The 19,448-nt window shown below is 45.4% G+C and overlaps 1 protein-coding gene across 9 annotated transcripts in view; it reads left to right on the top strand.

The window, feature by feature from the left end:
* RFX4 (regulatory factor X4) overlaps positions 1-18,739 on the top strand; it is a 183,346-nt gene extending 164,607 nt beyond the window's left edge. For 6 of the 9 annotated variants that reach the window (XM_053586647.1, XM_053586644.1, XM_053586648.1 and 3 more), the window contains 3 exons: positions 6,633-6,795; positions 8,484-8,622; positions 17,121-18,739. In XM_053586647.1, the coding sequence (XP_053442622.1) occupies positions 6,633-6,795; positions 8,484-8,622; positions 17,121-17,393 (575 nt within the window). In that variant the 3' untranslated portion in view covers positions 17,394-18,739. The remainder of the gene's footprint in view (positions 1-6,632; positions 6,796-8,483; positions 8,623-17,120) is intronic. The other 3 variants (XM_053586649.1, XM_053586651.1, XM_053586652.1) reach the window with 3 other exon arrangements.
* Positions 18,740-19,448: the final 709 nt, after the last annotated feature.

Genomic DNA, 19,448 nt, shown 5'->3' with positions numbered 1-19,448 from the left:
CCAAGAAACTCAAGTTTTAATGGTATTTAAACTTAAATAGCCACATGTGGCTAGCAGCTATGGTGTAGGGCAGGGCAGCTCTAGAATCTCAACACACTTAAAGAAGTTTATTTTATTTCTCAGGCAGGTACAAACCAAAGGCTTAGCTCAAAACTTGAGAAACATCTGTGATGGTTCATAGAATCCTCCTGGGGAAAAGATTAAAAGGATTTAGTACAAGATCTGAAGGAAAGCTTATAGACAGGTAGCCTAGGAAGCAGTCTAAATTTCACAAGTCTGTAGCAGAATCTCACAACTTCTGAATTTTAATGGCCCTCAACAAACAGGATGTAAGGCAGGAGGTAGTGTGTTACAGAGTTCTGTTACTCAAATAGAGGAGACCATAGCATCTGTAGACCAACAGCATCGTCATCAGTTAGAAGCTTGATATAAATGCCCCGCTCCCAACCTGCTGACACAGAACCTGCATTTTAAAAAGATCTTCAAGGGATTCAATGGCACATTCAAGTGTGATAAAGGCTTTGGAGTTGGGCAAATCTGTGTTCAAATCCCAAATCTGCGACTTACCTGAACGAGTCATTTAACCTTTTGGGACTCAACATTCTCTCCTGAAAAAGAAGGTAAAACTACCTATGTCAAAAGGTTATTGTGAAGATTGAATGGTTTGATATATAAGAAGAAATTAGCATAAGGTCTGGTTTCTATTGGATAACCATTCATTGATTTATTCAACAAATCATTAATTGATTGTCTGTTATATTCCTGTCCTGTGTTTAAAACCTCTTCCAAAACAAAACAAAACAAATGGGATGGGAGGGGAATAAAACGTTTCCCTCCAGTAGTTTCACTGTTATCTGGTAACAGCTGTCTTGGGATCGTTACAGGATTCATAAACATCAATCCCTTCCACCACCACCACCCTCTAAACTTTAAATAAATGTAAATGTGAAAATGGGAGAGAAGGGAGAAATAAGGGGAAAAGGTGGGAGTTACACAAATAGGGAAGTTTTGTTGTTTTACCAACAAATAAAAAACATGAGAGCAGACTTTAAGCACAAACTGTTAGCTGCTTTTCTTTTATTGGTTTCCTTAAAATGCAAGTGTCAGCAGCTCTTCTCCCTGGAGGTCTCACTGGTAGGAAAGGGAATACAAGGGGGGTTCTTTTCTGCTCCCCAGGCAAAAAGGGTTTCTCACCCAAGCCAGTAGGTGTTAATCTGCTTAAGCCTGCCTGAGTGGACGTGTTAGATTGCTGGCACATGGCCATTTAGGGGTTTTGTTCCCCAGACCACAGGAGCCCATTTTTCCAAGCGTTCCACCAGGCTTTTTGTTTGATAACGTCTATTTCTAGCAGCATTTGCTCCTTCAACAACAAATTCAATGGAACAAAAATTTACTGAACACCTACTATTTGGCAGACCCTCTGTTGGGGATACAGAGATGAATAAGGAACAGCTGCTGTGCTCCAGGGGCTCCCAGAAAAGTAACTTCTGTTGCATTCTCTCAGGTGATGGCTATTATCATGACTTCTTCCCACTGCTTGGAAAAAAATCCTTTCTCTTCCTTGGCTATCCCCTTTTAAACCTGCTCTGACCTCACTGTGCTCTCTAAGGCCCCAGAGGCTGGAAGGGTTAATTACTTGGCTTATTGTGGCTGGCTCCTTGTTCTTCCAAACTTCCCAACCCCTCCAATTCTATTTCTTTTTGCAGTTTTTTTTTTTTTTTGGCTGGGGCTGGGTTTGAACCCGCCACCTCCGGCATATTGGGCCGGCGCCCTACTCCTTTGCTGCCCTTCCATTTCTAATTGTAAACTTTGTTTAACGTACTAATGTTTTGCCTTTTACAAAGGCAAAGTACATTCATTACAGAAAAATATAGATAAGCAAAATAAAAAAATTTTAAACTATCATGAATCCCACCATCCAGAGAGAAACTGTTTTAATGAAAATGGTATCTAAAAAAATTATAACAATAACATAATTTCATATGAAGTTCAAAATATAGTGGGCAGTCACACATAATTATAATTCAATCATCTGACTTGTGATCATTTCAGACTTCCTTTTTTTTTTAAAGTACTTTTTATTTATTTATTTTCTTTTTTTAGAGACTGGGTCTCACTCTGTCACCAAAGCTGGAGTGCAATGGTATGATTTTAGCTTATTGCAGTCTCCAACTCCCGGGCTCAAGCAATCTTCCCACCTGGGACTGCAGGTGTGAGGTCTATTTCAGTCTCTTTGCAGTGATTATAAATGATGCCTAACATTAACCTGCCAAGGTCATTATCTTGTGGGGGGAGAATATGAGGTAGATGTGCAAAGCAGGAAGGGGCACTTTTAACTATGCTGGTGAATAAGGACACCAGTGATTTGATTTGATATTTTTTTGAGACAAAGTCTGTGTTGTCCTTGGTAGAGTGCTGTGGCATCACAGCTCACAGCAACCTCAAATTCTTGGGCTCAAGTGATTCTCTTGCCCCAGCCTCCCGAGTAGCTGGGGACTACAGACTCCTGCCACAGCTATCTGTAGAGACTAGGTCTCACTCTTGCTCAGGCTGGTCTTGAACTTCTGAGCTCAAGCGATCTACCCGCCTCAGCCTCCCAAAGAGCTAGGATTACAGGTGTGAACCACTGTGCTGGCCTAACACCAATTATTTTAGAAGTTTGTTGTTATTGGTTACTTTACTGTTGCTACTCAAGTGTTTCATCCCTGGCGATAAAGTCTGACCCAAGAAACTTGCCTTTCATCCTTGGGATCTGAAATGGGAAATGCAGAAATATCCTCTTCAGAGCTTCAGATAAGAATACTTAATTCATAATGAAGAGTGGTTTTGGATATGATCAAAAGCCTTCCACATGCCAGGTGCTTTGACATATATTATCTCAGTTAATCCTTACAACAGTCTTATAAGATAGATATTATTATTGTCCCTATTTTACAGATGATCAAATAAAGGCTCATAAAGTTTAAGAGGCTTGCCCAAGATCTTGTAGCCAGTTCATGACAGAAGAAGGGTCCAAAGCAAAAAGCCATTAGGGTAGAGAGAAGAGTGCGAAGTGTGCGGCCGACCTGGGTTCAGAGCCCCCTGGACCACCCACTCCCTCTGGGATCTTGGGCAAGTTATTTAACATTCTAAGTTTTCCTGAACTGGACTTTGTGTGATACCACTGGCCTGCAATTAGTGTTGACATAAGGAACAGACCTTAAAAGTGCGACAAAGTCCATTATAAGGGTGTTGTTGAGGACACTGTTGAACAATTCATAGTTGCCTCTTTATGGTGGGGTGTCTGAAAGAAATTCCTGGGGTGTTACTTTTGTTTTGTTTTTAAGGCAAGCATGAAACAAAGTTTATTGAGGAAGAGAAAGATAGGCGTACAGAGTAAGAAAGCTTACAGGGCAGGATATATTGGCCATAGACAGCAAACGGGCCTCCAACGCCAGGGCAAGTAGGCAAAGAGGCCAGAAATTCCTGTTTGATCTGAATTCCAAGTCCAGTGTGCTCTTGAGCAATTTCTCTACCTACAGATCCTAACTGGTCATGTTTCCAGGGCCACTGTCTCCTAAAAAACTTAGATCCAAGATTAGGGCCCACAGAGAGGAAGAATTTGGGCCTTCAGGCCATGCATGTTTTGCTTGTTCCTGACTGCAAGTTTTGCCTCCACTTTTGTTTTTCCTTCTTTCACTCCCACTTTCATGTCATTGTTTTGCATCTATATTCCTTTACACTTCTTTAAATTCTTTCAGATTTAACCCTCAGTTTCCTCATTTATGAACTGGATATAATATTTCTTTTGCAGGTGTCAGTAGCACTTAGCACAGTGCTTAGTCTATATCAGATGATCAATAAATGGTGTGTCTTTTCACACTCTTGGAATACCTTGTTGTCACTTCATCACTTCATTAAAAAAAAGAAGGACATTATTTGCATTCCAAAAGATTCTCCAATTTATTTAATAATAAACCAATGCACATAAAATAAGATTCCATTGCCACTGGCCTCTAAGAATATTCCTTTCTTGGCAGTGCCCATAGCTTGGTGGGTGGGGTGCCAGCCACATACACCCAGGCTGGCGGGTTTGAATCCGGCCCGGGCCAGCTAAAGCAATAAGGACAACTGCAACAGAAAAATAGCTGGGCATTGTGGCAGGCAATTGTAGTCCCAGCTATTTGGGAGGCTGAGGCAAGAGAATTGCTTAAGCCCAAGAGTTTGAGGTAGCTGTGAGCTGTGATGCCATGGCACTCTACCTAGGGTGACAGCTCTGTCTCAAAAAAAAAAAAAGAAAGAAAGAAAAAGAGTATTCCTTTCTGAGTTTTTCTCACACAACTGGCACTGTGCTGCTCTACCAACTCTGCTTCTTTCCAGTCTCCAAACCAGTGCAGCTGCTCTAACAAGATATTTCAAAGTCCTTGGGATGGAATGGACTTACTTACTTACATAGAGACAGAGTCTCACTCTGTTGCCCAGGCTAGAGTATCTTAGCATCAGCCTAGATCACAGCAACCTCATACTCCTGAGCTCAAATGATCCTCCTGATTCAGCCTCCCAAAGTGATCACAGGCATGAACCACCACACCCAGCCAGAATGGACTAATTTTTAAAATAAAAACCTTTTCATTATTTTCCCAGAAGCAAAAACAAATTCCCAGGAACTTATTTTTAATTATTAGGGGTATATAATAGTTGTCTATCTTTATAGGGTACATACAGGATACATGTGATGTTTGATACAGGCATATAAAGTGACTTATTCAAAGCAGGACAATTAGGGGTCTCCATCACCTTAGGCATTTATCATTTCTTTGCATTAGGAACATTCCAATTCCATTCTTTTAGTTATTTTAAAGTATACCCTTATTTATGATCATAGTCACTTTGTTGTGCAAATATTGTTCATTATACCTAAGCATATTTTTGTACCCATTTTATCCGCTTCCCTCCACTACCCTTCCCAGCCTCTACTAACCATCATTCCTCCTTCTTTCTCCATGAGATCGATTGTTTTTAATATTCAGCTCCCACATATGAGTGAGAACACACAAGATTTGTCTTTCTGTGCTTGGCTTCCTTCGCTCAACATAATGTTCTCTGGTTCCAACTATATTGTTGCAAATGGCAAGATTACATTCTTTTTTGTAGCTGTGTAATATTCTATTCCATTCCAATATTCCTTTATCCATTCATCCACTGATGGACACTTAGGTTGATTCCAAATCTTAGCTATTGTGAAAAAAAGGGGGACCCTTGTACACTGTTGGTGGGAATGTAAATTAGTTGCAACCACTATGGAGAATGGAATGGAGGTTCCTCAAAAAACTAAAAATAGAACTAACCATACCTAGTATGACCCAGCAATCTCACTGCTGGGTATATTTATCCCAAAGAGGGGAAATCAGTATATTGATAAGATAACCTGTATGTCCATGCTTACTGGAACACTATTCACAATAGCCAGGACATTTTTAGATAGAAATGGTCTGCTATAGAAAATAGAGAATTGGAAAATCAAGTTTTCTCTTTTATCTCACCTTCAAAATGGCTCCCCTAACCGATGCTTTGTGTTTCTATGTGTCTAAAAAAAGATATTAAATCCTATTCCCTGCGTCTTCTAAAACAGGTTTAATTATTTCCACTGTATTAATAGATTTTGAATTTTATCAGAAATTAAGTTGTCTGATGGGTTTATTATTGCTATTAATAATTTCTTAAATTATCATTTTAAAAAATTATAACCCATCTCACAAAATTCTAAGAAGCTTGTGGGTTTTTCATTTTGTCAGGGTTTTTCCCCACAGTCTTTAGCATTTTCAAGGTATCCAATTAAAAGGTAAATCAAGGGAATTAATACTAAGTATGGGATAGGTCACCGTCCAGGTCACTGTCTATTAATCTTCAAAAAGACCTGGGCAAGCAGAGCCCAATAATCTACTTATGTTTGCTCAAAGCATTTTGTTGAGCATTTTGTTAAGCTGATACCTTAACACCTGTTGAGCTGAGTGTTGAAAAATTACAGTGCCTATCTGTGCTACACTGCCCCAAGCTTTTCTTTCTCCTCTCTCCTCACTTCCTTCCTATCTTTCCTTTCCCTTTTCTTCCTCCCCAAATTTTTATTGTGTCTTTTGGCTGCCAGGAGCTAAGCCCTGGGGATCCCTTGGTGGTCAAAACAGCGAGGCCCTTACTCTCATGGTGCTTTCAGTCTGGAGGGGGACAGGCACTAATGAAATCAAAGTGGGTGTAGGGTTATTAATTGCGGTTGGTGCCATGAAGGCCTGCAGTATAGTGAGGGATCTGGCCTACTATGAGGATAGGTTTTTGGATTGAAATATGAATAATGAGGGGTAATAAAGGCAGAGTGGGGATTCTAGGCAGCAGAAACAGCACGTGCAAAGGCCGTGTGATGCTGGGAACCATGGTGCTGGAGAAAATGAAAGGAAAGATACTGTGGCTGGACCAGATAGAACAAAGGTGGAGGCCAGGCATGGGGATGTTCCTGGTAAGGTCAAAAGAGCCAGAGACACATGCTTTGTAAAGATTTGGGCCTTCAACTTAAGAGCAACGAGAAGCCACAAAACTATGAATAAGGAAGAGCAAGAGACGTGAGGACTGTGTTAGTGACCGAGGCACCTTTGTCTCTGCAGGTGCAATGCAGTCGTACACGTGGTCTCTAACTTACACGGTGACGACAGCTGCTGGGTCCCCAGCCGAGAACTCCCAACAGCTTCCCTGTGTGAGGAACACTCACGTGCCTTCTTCCTCTGTCACACACAGGATACCAGTTTATCCCCACAGAGAGGAACATGGGTAGGTAGCTTTCCGGGGCTGCTGCCTCACTTTTAAAATTTGATCTAAGGAGGGGCTTACTTAGCAGCTGTTTTCTCAGAGGACAGGAAGGGCACCATCTTTTGCTGAGTCCTCCCAGTGTGCTCAGTGCCATGCTATGTTGCACCGTCTCAGGTAATCACCACAACAACCAGGTAAGGTAGGCAGGTGGGTGTCAGTGGCCCCATTTACAGATGAGGGAATTGAGATTTGGCTGACTTTATCCCCCCAAGGTCACACAGCAGGTAGGTGCCCAGCCTGAGCATCTGTCTGACTGCAAAGCCTGTGTTTTTCCTTCCATACCCCTTTCAAAGCCTCAGAGGAAAACCCTTGCTGCGGTCCCCTCGGTGGCTCATTGTACACGTTGTAGCCTTACAAAGCTTCTTGGTAGGTCTGAGTCTTTTATGACTCCATTTAGAAGAGGAGGGCTGCCCCACCTAAGGGTCGGGGGCCCTTTAGGGCTACAGTTATTCACAGTGTTCAAGGAATACCTGGGGGGTCCACCAGTGCTTTGTGCCCCAGATAAATAAATCATTTGTTTTGTCCACATTTCTTTCAAATCTATGTGGTGATGTTGTACAAATCCATTCAAAGGTGTCACCTGAATTATGGTAGCCTTTTGCCATTATGTGTCCTCTTCATCAAAAGACACTGGCCTGACAATGTCTCATGAGCCACGAGTGATATTACACAGAGACACTACCATGTGGTGCAGTGAGCCCCACAGGCCAGGTCCCAACAGACCCACTGTGGTGCCTGGAGGGGACAGGACCTCTCAGTCCCTTCCACACAGGTGCCCTGGGATAAAGCAGCAAGGCAGTGACCCTGAGTGGGCACAGGCTGGGATGTTGGTACATTTTCCCATAGGTTCAGGAGCCCCTGAGCAGTCAATAGGGCAGTCATTGTTTCCTCAGCGGGCCTTTTAGAGTATTTTTCCACACATTTAGGATACAATTTTTTCAGGGAGATTTTTGATTCTGCAGAAATGGCAGAAGAGAACTCACGTGGTCATAGGTTAGCATCTTTGCTGTAAAGACTTTTCAAGGAAGGACAGCGATAACCCTGTGTTCACATAGGACTTTCTGCTCTCATGGAGCATCTTCACACACAGGATCTTCAGAGTGACCACAGGCAGCATTTTTCAGAAGAGAAACAGGGTGATGAGGAGCCCAAGGTCACATGGTTAGAATGTGGTGGAGCATGGCTTTGACGCCTCGTTAACCATGCTGGGGTGTTCTCCTCCCAGGTAGCTTACAGAGAGCTTTCCCTCCCATGATGGGAAAGCAGAGGCCTGAGTAATACAAAAACATAAATCCCAAAGGATATGACATGGGCCTTTTAAACAACAGAAGTAGAGGTTTCCATCACTAATTACGTTAGGCTCAGAGTTAGATTTCATTCCCTGAGCACGGCTGGTAAGGGAGCTGTGCCCCAGGCGTGCTGAGGGAGAAGGAAAATCAATGTGGGGTGTTAAACTTACCACAACAAGGCCACTGGGTGGAGAGATGAAGAATCAAAAAGAAGAAAAAGGGGGGGAGGGAGAAAGAAAATAAAGAGAAAAAGAAGAACAAAAAGGAAATAAAAACAGATGAGGTTGATTTTTCAGGTGTCGGGCTGCTTTGCCCTCCTTGCCGTCACTCACACTGCCCAATGTGCTTGCTGCATTGTAGATACACGGGAAGCTACAACTACGGGAGCTACGGCAACCAGCACCCACACCCCATGCAGAGCCAGTATCCGGCCCTCCCTCATGACGCAGCCCTCCCCGGGCCACTCCACTATGCCCCTTACCACAGGAGCTCTGCACAGGTGAGTCCTGCTTGCTCCCCCAGGCCTCGGTGCCCTTGGTGCCAAGCCCAGTGGATGTAACACAGTTCCTAAGCTCTTCTGCACACTGTGTGTGCAGCCCATGTGTCCCCAAGGAGAGGACGGTCTTTTTTTTTTTTTTTTTTTGTAGAGACAGAGTCTTACTTTATGGCCCTCGGTAGAGTGCCGTGGCCTCACACAGCTCACAGCAACCTCCAACTCCTGGGCTTCAGCGATTCTCTTGCCTCAGCCTCCCGAGTAGCTGGGACTACAGGCGCCCACCACAACGCCCGGCTATTTTTTGGTTTGCAGTTCAGCCGGGGCCGGGTTTGAACCCGCCACCCTCGGTATATGGGGCCGGCGCCTTACCGACTGAGCCACAGGCGCCGCCCGAGAGGACGGTCTTTTCATCGGCGTTATTTCTACCCTCCAGTGGCTGGCCATGGCGGGTTCTCGGCCTGTGTTCATGCTCCACTCTGTCTCTCACACACCTGGCTGCTAAACAGTTCCTTGTAGTTCGGTCTTCTCCGTGACCTCTCTAAAGCCAGGATCCAATCGTCTGGTGCCCTTTTGCGGACAGCCACCCCCACACAGGGCTTTTGTCCTCCTTTCCCACAACCACACTCCAGGCGCAGCCCCTCACTGTCTCTCAAGTCTCCTGTGTCTGTTCCTCTTCATCCAGGCCACACGCATAATTTTAACGAGAAGAATTCTCCTGCAATGGACCCTTTTTCAGATCACTTTCAGGTCTCCTCACTGTCTAATAAGCCAAACCAGCCCTCTGTGGCCTGTGGTGAGAGGAACCCGATGTCGGGCATTTCTACCTGCTGAACGCGCTTTCACACATGCTGGCCCCAAATTCACTGCTCACCAATTCCATTTAATTCTACATTCTAAATGTCTCTGCACCCCTCTGTCCTTGTCTCAGCTCAGGCCTTTATCATTTCTAACCTAGATGATGACAAAAGCCTGTCTGGTGGTCCATGTCTCCAAAGCTTGCCCCATCTCTGGTTTGCTCCGACACTGCAGCTGAAAGAGTCTTTCAGAAAAAAAATCCGACAGACCATGACACTCTTCCCTTCCTTGGCCTATCCATCACTTTCCAGGTCAAGTTCAATTCCTTAGCAGGTCTCTCAAGACTTGTTACCTTTCCAACTAACACTCCGCCACCCACTTTGCTCTGGCCGTGCCCGGCCTACGTGAGCTGAGTACCCCCAGGTTTTTGCAGATATTGTTCCCTGTGACTGGGAGTCTCTTCCCCCACCTCTGCTGCTTATCATTCAGGACAAGAATCTTGCTGTCTTTGTGGCATTTCCTGACAGTACCCCCTTCCTTCCTCCAAGACCTTATTAGGGGCCACTCCCTGGGCATCCTCTTCCAGTAGCATTTCTCACACCCCGTTATCATCCCTGACTTTCCTGTCTATCAGAGGAGACCCCAAGCCCCTTGAAGGCAAAGATTAAATTGTGTCCAGGTCCCAGGACATGACATCTATGAAAAGCGCAGCTAACTTTGCCTCAACACTTGCCATGTGCCAGGCTCTGAGATGAGCACTTTGCACATTCTCTGGATAAGTGAGATTGAGAGTAACTTGCCCAAGGATTTGAACCCAGGCAGTGTGACTCCTAGGCTCTTAGTGCTGCCATCCTGTGTCACCACTCAGATGTAGGGATTCACTCAGAGTGTACTGCACAGATGACAACATGGGCACTCGTGTCAACATAAACAGTAGTGTGGTGTGCCGAGCACGTTCAGTCCATCCTGCGGGCACAGGAACCTCAGAGTGGCAAGATCAGAGCTATGCTTAAGAAAGAGAGCTGTTGGGGCACCCCTAGGACAGAGCGAGACTAGGGGCTCTGCCCCAAAGCACGCGGAGGAGGAGTCTAGGAGAGAGATGGCAGGGCTGAAGCTAAATGGAGGCCACAATTACATCAGCTGTCAGCACAGAGACTTGCCTCTAGGGGCAGGCCCGGAGGAGAATGTATCCACAACACTTGGGCGCTCGGGGCAAACAGGTATCTGTTTTGCTTTCCATCTGTAGTACCAAGGGGAGCCAGGGTTCAATCCCGAGACAATCCCAGCAGTTGATTCCACTAAATCATCACCTGGGGCATTCATTATAGGCCTCCAACTGTGTCACCAGAGATGCCAGGTCTTTAGGTCACCTCCTTTTGGGAGCAGTCTGCACTGCTCACTGTAATGGCCACAGCCTGGGTTACACTCAGCACACTCTAAGCAGCTCGTTCATTCATTCCTCAAGTGGTTACTGGGTGCCCACCATGTGCAGGTCCTGTGTTAGCCTCTGGAAGCACAGTGGGGAAAGCGATAGAGAAAGCCTGTTTGGAGAGGGTCCAGTGGGAGAGGCATCACCATGCCGTGGCTCCGGCATTATCTTCCTTCTCTCCTCACTTCCTTGTCCACCCTCATGAAATGCCAGGAGCTGGTTTTCTGTAGTATTTTTAAAGCCATTGCCATAAAAAGAAACCAAGGTCTCCTCAAGGCCTGTGCTGTTCCTGGTGATCAAAGATAGGTCTACAGCATCCTCTCTGGAAGCCATGCAGTCCCCAGTTGGAACACTGTCATTTAATAGCTGGTCTCTTTTTTTTTTTTTGGCCGGGCCTAGGTTTGAACCCACCACCACCGGCATATGGGACCGGCGCCCTACTCCTTGAGCCACAGGCGCCGCCCAATAGCTGGTCTCTTTAAAAAGGCCCAAGGACTAAATGAAAGGAGGAACCCTTTGCATCCAGACTAGAGGTGAGAGGCCAAGGGCCCCAGGCCAGCTTCTTCCCCACCATGCCTTCACAGTTCACTGTGGCCCTTAGACAAGGGCCAATGACAGCCCCCTGCCCTCCACACATGCACACACTCTGCATTTCATGGCTTATGCCTTAGTCTCCAGCTGTAAAGTGGAGTGGAAATACTTCCACTTTATAGCTGGAGACTTATATCACATCTCTACCCACGTTGATAGATGAGCTCAGTATTCAAGATGGGGAACACTTCCTCTCCTGGGGAAGACAAAGTCTCCTTTGTTTGTTTTCCATTAACATTTCTCCATCGAGCACTGTTCTATCACCTTCAAATACATGGACTCATTTAATTCCTCTAATAACCCTCAGAAGAAGGCATTTTTCTATAGTTGTTTTTAAAGATGAGGAGATAGCCTCAGAAGCTAATATGCCCCAGGCCATGTGTCCAATAGGTGACAAAGCAGACTTCAATGCAAATTGTCCAACTCTCAAACCTAGCCCCAAACCATGGCACTGAAGACTACAGTTTTGGAGAGTGGAAAGTAAATTCAAGAGATGAATATTTTCAGTAATTTCTTGTTACCAAAGGGAAGAAGCATACACTCAGACCTCATTTTTCCTTCACCTGTTCTTTGGTTTAGGGTTGAGCATAGTCCACTGCAGGGCTAGTTTCAGCACAGGTCAAGCTGTGCCAATCACAGGTAACTGAATATTACACTTCTCTATATCAGACTCATTAGGGAAAAGGTCAGTCTGAATTGAAGAAAAATTGCAATTCTCTGTAGTATACTATGGTTAGAGAAATGTTAGAGAGGCCATCAGCACAAGAATAACTGAGACTGACTTCTCCAGATAAATGCCTGCAAGGTTTGCCTTAAAGAATTGATACATCTGTGAAGTGCCGTAATTGTGTGCATCTCAGCATTTACATGCTGAAAATAATTTTAAGCCATTTGCTTTTTAAAATATAATATATGTGTATGCCCTTGTTTATAGAACTCATTTGCACAACACATGCTTTCTTCCTGGGTGCTACAAACCTCCCAGCCCTGCTTGAGTTCTCATAACTTCTGAATTAGTGAGTCCAAATGAATAAGGTTTCACAGTGTAAGATTTGAATTATTTCAGAAAAACACCCATTTTGAACTATGCTGCACTTGTTCATATCCAAGAAGGTAAAAAGGGAGGGTGTCAGCTGCCCTTTCCCAGGCTCCCCTTCCCAAGCCCTACCAAAGAGAGGAAACAAACCTGACCAAGAGCAGGCTACAGAATATTTCTGGGCCTCATTCAATACATGTTCACGGAATCTCTGTCCCGTCAGCAGCCACAGACAGGAGGCCCTTGAGCTCAAAAGCCATTTGATCAACCAGAAGCTGCATAGCTAGAAACTTACTCAGTGTGCACTAGAAATCCGTTCTTTATTTCTCATCTGAATGGCCAATGCCGAGGTTTACTAGCCGATCACCACCTCTCCCAGGACCTCCACCAGCCTGGCCCAAACCAGCCCAGGGCCAGTGTCTGCTACAAAGCTTACTTAGGTTACCCCACTTCAGGATAGCATCATGGGCCAAAGAGTAAAACACTCAATCGACCATAACTTTGTAAGAGATACCTGTAGAGGCATCTGAAAAATGGGCATAATTATAGCACCTCTTCCATAGGGTTGTTGTGAGGTAATAAAAGTTAGAACAGGGCCTGGCTGGCTCTTAGTGAGCCCTGTCTGCATATATTAGTATTACCTTCTGTAACACCACAGTTATGATACTATTATATTTAGTATAATGATGTAATTATTACTATTCCTCCTTCATTATCCTAGCTCTGTGAAGGCATGGACCAGGGTCTTTTTTTCTCCTCATCATATTCCCAGGGCCAGCACAGAGCTTGGCCCTTAGTGAGTGCTCCTTAAACACTTGCTAAGGAAATGAATGAACACAGGGATCCTTACTCTGTTCCTAAGTTGCCATGTAACCTCGAGCAGGTCATTTTTCTTCTCTTGACCTCGATTCCCTCATCTGTAAAGTGATAGGTGGGACCGGATAGTCAGTCACTAAGGCTTTTGCCGTCATCAGTGGACTATGACCCTGTGATTCTAAAAAGAAGAAAAACATTAATAATCACTCACACATTTTGAAATTTTACTATATGGGAGTTCTATGCATTTCACATGTATTAATTTATCCTGACCCTAAAAGCTCAGCAGACATTGCCTGTCTGACAAAGACTTTTTAGGAGCTATGTCCCCTTCCAGAAGAGGCTAAGAGGAGACTGGCTGAGGCTGTGCCCCCTGGCAGTCCTTTGGTACTGTGAGAGCCGCCTTTCATAGGAAAACAGTTTGTGTTCCTGACTGGCTCACCTTTCACCCTGTGTTCAAGTCGCAGCCCATGTGGTAAGGGCCAGGGATAAAGGGCTCTTTTTTCCCTCTCCATGTGTAGGAAAGCCAGTCCTTGGTATGGGGAGTCGTTTCTTAAAATAGAAATTCCTAATATGGTTCCAAGGAGGCCAAGAGGTAGTCACAGCTGAGATGGACTTATACCATAGGCACTTAATGGAACCGTCCGCTATGCCTGCACACATGCACACCCACACGTGCTCACACGCACCCCTCACACACCCTTCACAAGGGGTGTTATCTGGTGACTTATGTCCATTTCGGAATCAGTAGCAATAGCATGTGATTTGACCCAGAGAATGGGAACTTCCTGTTAAGGGCCCTCAACAAAAAGCGCCTTTATTCTGGGTGGAGATCTCTGGACACCAGGGTCTGTGCTCAGCATGCTTAAGGAGCCTGCACCACCGGATGTGAAGTGTGAGAGGTGAGGCGGGTGCCACCCGCCAGCCTCTGCCACTTCCACTATACTAAACAGAAGCTTCATTGGTCGTGCTAATCACAGGCCAAGGCAGCCCGCGCTTCAGCCGCCCTGTCTTTCAATGGTCTCTTCACCATGGGGAAAGCGAGTCACTGACTCATTTGCAATTAGCTGACCTAACAGGACAGAATTTTCCATGTTGGAGTCTGTGGTAACAGAATTTTATTGTCACATTAGAGATATTTTGAGCCAGCCTCATTTCCAGGCAATTACTCTTTTGAGTCAATGACACAACCTCTGGGCACAGCTGCGTTGAGGGTGCTTGACAAGGCACAAAAACCACACTCTCTTGGGTTTTCAGGGAAGGAGCTCCAAGTCCATACTGTGACATTTTCACCTACACAAGCCAAGGCAAGTGAGGACTCTGTCAGAACCAGCAAGCTGAGGCCAGGTCAGAACTCTAGGACCCTGTGCTCAGTAGGGGGAGAGGGCAGAGAAATTAAGTCTATCAGGCTGGAGTGCTCTCTTGCTCCTGTGCAGCTCGGGAGTAGCAGGTCAGCCTCACTGGGGTCCGTCAGATTGGTGTGGGGAACACGTGCTGCCTCAGGACTGGGTTTGGGGACAGTCCTTTCACTGTCTCTGGTGACTTTAGGCAGGCCACTTCACTCAAGGGGCCTAGTTTTCTCATTTGTACAACATGGGCTTGGACAACTACATAACCCCTGAGGTCTGTTGTAGTGGTGACTCCTCAGTGATCATTCACCAGATACCATTTAGCACCTGCTAGGTGCCAGGCAGTGTGCCAGATGTTGGGAATATGGTGTTGAACGTGACAAAGCCCCACCAGGAGTGGAAAGAGACAGCTGCCAAGCAGGAGGGTGGGGTCCTGACCTGAGAGATGGTGGGAGGAATGCTTAACTTCTTGAGATAGGATGGAAGTCCAGAAAAGTCTCTCTGAGGAGGTAACATTTCAGCTGAGATCCAAAGAATAAAGAAAAGGCAGGCAGGCCAGGAGCTGGGGACAGGGATGGTAGAGAAGGATTCTAGGCAGGGAAAACACAACGGAGTTCCCTGAGATGGGAACCAGCTTGTCGTGCCACAGGACCAGAGGGAGGCCTCCACACTAGCGAGAGTGCCCTGAGGTGAGGTGACATGTGCCCAGGGAGGCCGCTTGAGAGAAATCAGGAGGGGGAAGCGGCCCTTTTTGAAAAATCAAGGACCATTTTGTAGTATTTCTTACTGTTACCCGTTCAGAACACCTGGGATCTTGTGCTCTTGGGCAGGGCCCCTCTCCCTGGGGTCTCTTAGAGCAGGTCCTGGGCTAGAATCCCACGTGCAGGCCTGAGCGTCCTCCGCTGCTGCCACACAGGCAGCATCCTGCAGGCTCCGTGAAGCACAGCACATGGTGCGCGTCAGTGTTTCTGATCTGATTTGGGATTAGGAGAGCCTTGGCATGCTGTCCGTGGTCTCCTTGGCAACAGCCCTTGGTGCCTTCTCCCTTGAGTTCCCAGACACCACCTACGCCCTTCTCCCTCCTTCCTTCTCCACTGTTCTTTTGACTGTGAAATGGCTATACTCATGCCATCCTGTATGGGGAGGAAAATCCCTCACTACTAGAATTTGGAAACCTCCTTGTCCACCTCCGAATGGCTGGCTCTCTTTGCACACTTCAGGCCTAAGAGCCTTTCCCTGCTTCCCTTGGGCTCCCACTCAAAGAGGCAGCACGGTTCCCTTCGGCCACCTAGACTTGGGGGGCAGCCATTGTTGTCATAACCCCTCTCCTGCTGTCTAGGCTTCAGCCTGTCTGTCTCCCTCACAGGAGGCAGCCTCCCACCTAATCCCTTGGGGCTCCACTCTCCAACTGTCAGGGAAGACAGATGGGGAGCAGAAGAATTCACACGTTCACGCACACCCTCTCTCTCACCCTTGCCATCCCTGTGGATTGGCTCCTGTCCTTGTCTGGGTGGCCCTCAGCACGGCAAAGAAATCTTTGTGCTGACTGGCCAGCAAACGGGGAGCTCTCTTTGGGAGCCTGGAGCTCCTCCCCTTCCTCCCCTCTGATCTTACTAAAGGGGGCTTATTTGCATAGCTGTCTTGGTAACAGAAAAGAATGTAAAAGAAGCAGCACTTCAGAGGCACTTCTCTCACTCCTAATCCTTTCTAGAACCGCTTCCCCTCTTTCTGTAGCTACTAACACCTGTTCTTCTGACCTACACAAAAGCTCCCTCCCCTCCCTTCTCCACTGTTTTTTCTTGTCTCCTTCCTCCACATTCACACCAAGCCCAGTAGTTTACCATTTCCTACTTGTGTGTCTTCCAGAACTCCAGTGAATGTAAACCAAAAAGAAAGATGTTCTCTAAATGATAGGCTCTAATAATAACCTTTGAAGCTGCTGACTTGCTTCCTCTCCAAAAGCCTGCTTTTCAGCTGCAGTTCATAATTGAATTCAACTGTAAAATGCTATTTTTAAAAATGTCACTGTGTTTTACTTGGCAGCATTGTTCTCTTTGGTTGATGGAGTGGGCCCTATCGCATCTCCATAACTAGAGGGGAAACTCACAACCATCCTTCCATACATTCACCTTTATCTGGTCATGCTGTTACTAGCATGCACACGCACGCATGCGCGCGCGCGCGTGCGCGCGCACACACACACACACACACACACACACACACACACACACACACTTGCTCATGTATCCCCAATTGGGGCTATTCCTCCTGTTAGGTTTGACTTCCCAAAATATTCTAGATTAGGGGCACAAAGGCAATATCACTGCTTGAGTAAACCCCACCCCAACTCTGGCTGTGAAATTTCCATCAACTCTCACTGATAGCATCTTAAGAAACTTAACCTAGATTGTGAATGTGACCAATACTGTGTATATGCAACTTCAAGCTAATGTTAACTTTGTGGAATTTCTTTCCCCTCGACAAGTACCCTTTCAATAGCCCCGCTTCCCGGATGGAACCTTGTTTGATGAGCAGCACTCCCAGACTACATCCTGCCCCAGTCACTCCTCGCTGGCCAGAGGTGCCCTCAGCCAACACCTGCTACACAAGCCCGTCTGTGCATTCTGCAAGGTATGGAAACTCTAGTGACATGTACACACCCCTGACCACGCGCAGGAATTCCGAGTATGAGCACATGCAACACTTTCCTGGCTTTGCTTACATCAACGGAGAGGCGTCTACGGGATGGGCTAAATGACTGCTATCCTAGGAGTCCATATTTAATATTAATAATAATTATTAATAATAATAATAAACCCAGCACCCATCCCACAGAAGACTTTGTATAAAGTTACATTGTAACTCATGGGCTATTCCTAGGCATCCATTTCTTAACGAATGTGAGGATGTGTTTCAGTGTGGGATGAGTAAACTTTAGTTCAGAAACGGGACTTACTAAAAGTCAGGGGGATTGGGTTCCTGTAGCCAAGCCAGACTTGACTGTTTCTATTGAGCACTATGTTGGGCAGGCCAGTCTGTGCCTTTTCCCTCTGTTCCACGACTTTGCTTTGTGTTGGCAACCACTCCCACTAAGCTACTTATTTTCCTGTTGACAAAAGCTCTTTAGTCTTGAAGGATGGATCCTGGAGACAGTTCTGGTTTGTGTTCTTGGGTGGACATGTAATTTTACTAAGAGCAATCACCTGGCCACCTGTCTGTCACCTTACTGCACAATGAACAGCCCTCAAACACGTTCTACACACCCTTTCTTCCTGGTGGTGTCACCACTGCTTCCTGGAGCATGAGGGCTAAATGGAAGTGTCAAGAAACTCTAGATTCTCTGTTACACTCACATATACCTGCATTGTCACAGTACCTGCATTGTCTTGGAATGTAAGCACGGTCTTGAGGGAAGGAAGAAGCCTGTTCTGTATTGCCTTAAGTTGATTGAGGTTTGTAGGGGACCGGTTCTTCTACATACAAGGATTTGTCCTGAGTTTGCACAATGGCTAGTGTCAGCAAAAGGCAGGAGAGGGTTGTTTTGTTTTTTTTTTAAGTTCTATGAGAATGTGAATTTATGACATAGAGTATCAGCCTCAGCTCCGCTGTATTAACTTTGTGAAACTGGATGGACCAAACTTTAATTTACCAAGCACCAAGTGTGAAAATAACTTTTGTGGTTCCTTCATAAGACTATAATAATTTCCGACACTTTGATAGAAAGAAATAAATTCAAAGCTGTGCCTTTGAGCCTATACTATACTGTGTATGTGTGGAAATAAAAATGTATTGTACTTTTGGAAAATTTTTCGGTAGGCATTTTTTCGTCAGATTTGTAGCAATTTGTGAGGTTTGTTAGAGATTAACATAGTTTTTCTTTCTGTATTATAAAATGCACCAAGCAATTATGGTGGACCTATTACCCTATGGGTAAGAAATAAATGGAAATATGACATCGGATGTTTTAGCAATTGTTCTGTAAATAAAATCTTTGATCACACCACTCAGTGTGATAATCATGTCTACAGCTAAAATGGAAATAGTTTTATCTGTACAGTTGCGCAAGATGTGAATGGTTTCACACTTAAATAAAAAGTATTGAAATGACCTGCTTTCTTCCTTTTCACTTTTCATTTGCTAGGACCTCTGTGTGTGTGTGTGTACATGCCCACATGTGGGCAATATAATGTTTGAATACTTTAGGGTATTCAGAAGTAAGCAGCACAAAACCAGGTGGTCTTGTATGGCTACGCTTATCCAGTGCTCTACCATTTAACATCCAATAATCATTAAAATGTGGGTAGGCCACATATCCTGTCCTTGAATAATGATTAAGTAAACGTAGGACCTACAGCCCATTTGATGTCCGTAGAGAATTAGGTTTTCTACAGAGCTCTGTCCTAAGTTTGTGCAGTGGCCATTGTCATCAAATGGCAGAAACCTTACAGGGAATATTATTCTTTAATACCAGCATCATTAAGCGGTCCCCTGGTACTGAGTTCATTATGTTTTAATGAACACTCGGTGTAAAGATATTTCAGGTGCAAGGCTTTAAATGCTGATAAACTTCTGGAACAGAAGAGTAACATTACTGAATACTTAAAAAGTATTAGAAAATGCTTCTCCAGCACTGTATTTAGATTCTGGGGCTGAGAGTAGTGAGATGTACAGTGAAATGATTGTGTTTTGCCCAAACGTTAAGGGTCTAGGATCTGGCTCGGCGCCTGTAGCTCAAGCGGCTAAGGTGCCAGCCACATACACCTGAGCTGGCGGGTTCGAATCCAGCCCGGGTCCACCAAACAACAATGACAAC

This window comes from Nycticebus coucang, chromosome 3, assembly GCF_027406575.1.
Source record: "Nycticebus coucang isolate mNycCou1 chromosome 3, mNycCou1.pri, whole genome shotgun sequence".
NCBI lineage: Eukaryota > Metazoa > Chordata > Mammalia > Primates > Lorisidae > Nycticebus > Nycticebus coucang.
Note: the sequence above shows the minus strand (reverse complement) of the source record. Positions and strands in the feature narration are given on the sequence as shown.